The sequence below is a fragment of the Egretta garzetta genome, unplaced genomic scaffold (assembly GCF_000687185.1).
Source record: "Egretta garzetta isolate BGI_Z169 unplaced genomic scaffold, ASM68718v1 scaffold15, whole genome shotgun sequence".
In the NCBI taxonomy this organism is placed as follows: domain Eukaryota; kingdom Metazoa; phylum Chordata; class Aves; order Pelecaniformes; family Ardeidae; genus Egretta; species Egretta garzetta.
The window spans coordinates 1,170,280-1,170,487 of record NW_009259798.1 but is presented as its reverse complement, the minus strand read 5'-3'; the positions used below and the strand labels follow the sequence as shown (position 1 = coordinate 1,170,487).

General features: G+C 68.3%; 1 protein-coding gene across 4 annotated transcripts in view; it reads right to left on the bottom strand.

Annotated features, from left to right (window-relative positions):
- The window catches only part of ASAP2 (ArfGAP with SH3 domain, ankyrin repeat and PH domain 2), a 95,526-nt gene that overhangs the window by 94,895 nt on the left and 423 nt on the right, over positions 1–208 (bottom strand). For 2 of the 4 annotated variants that reach the window (XM_009639797.2, XM_035895336.1), the window contains exon 1: positions 23–161. The exons of 1 other annotated variant lie outside the window; for it this stretch is intronic. In XM_009639797.2, the coding sequence (XP_009638092.1) occupies positions 23–148 (126 nt within the window). In that variant the 5' untranslated portion in view covers positions 149–161. Of the gene's footprint in view, positions 1–22; positions 173–208 lie in introns of those variants that run through there. One more of the 4 variants, XM_035895337.1, reaches the window with a different exon arrangement.

The window sequence follows — 208 nt, the reverse complement described above, 5'->3', positions numbered from 1 at the left end:
CGCCTCCCCTCCCGGGGCTCACCTCCTCGATGGCCGCCACCGTGTTCCTGCACTGGGCCATCCGGGTGGTGAAGTTGGAGGCGGTAGGTGACTTGTAATCCTCATTGGTCTCGGACACGAATTCCGACACGGAGATCTGGTCCGGCATGGCGGGGCGGGGATGAGCGGGGCGAGGGGAGGGGGGAAAGCAGGCGGCTCCGGGGGGAGG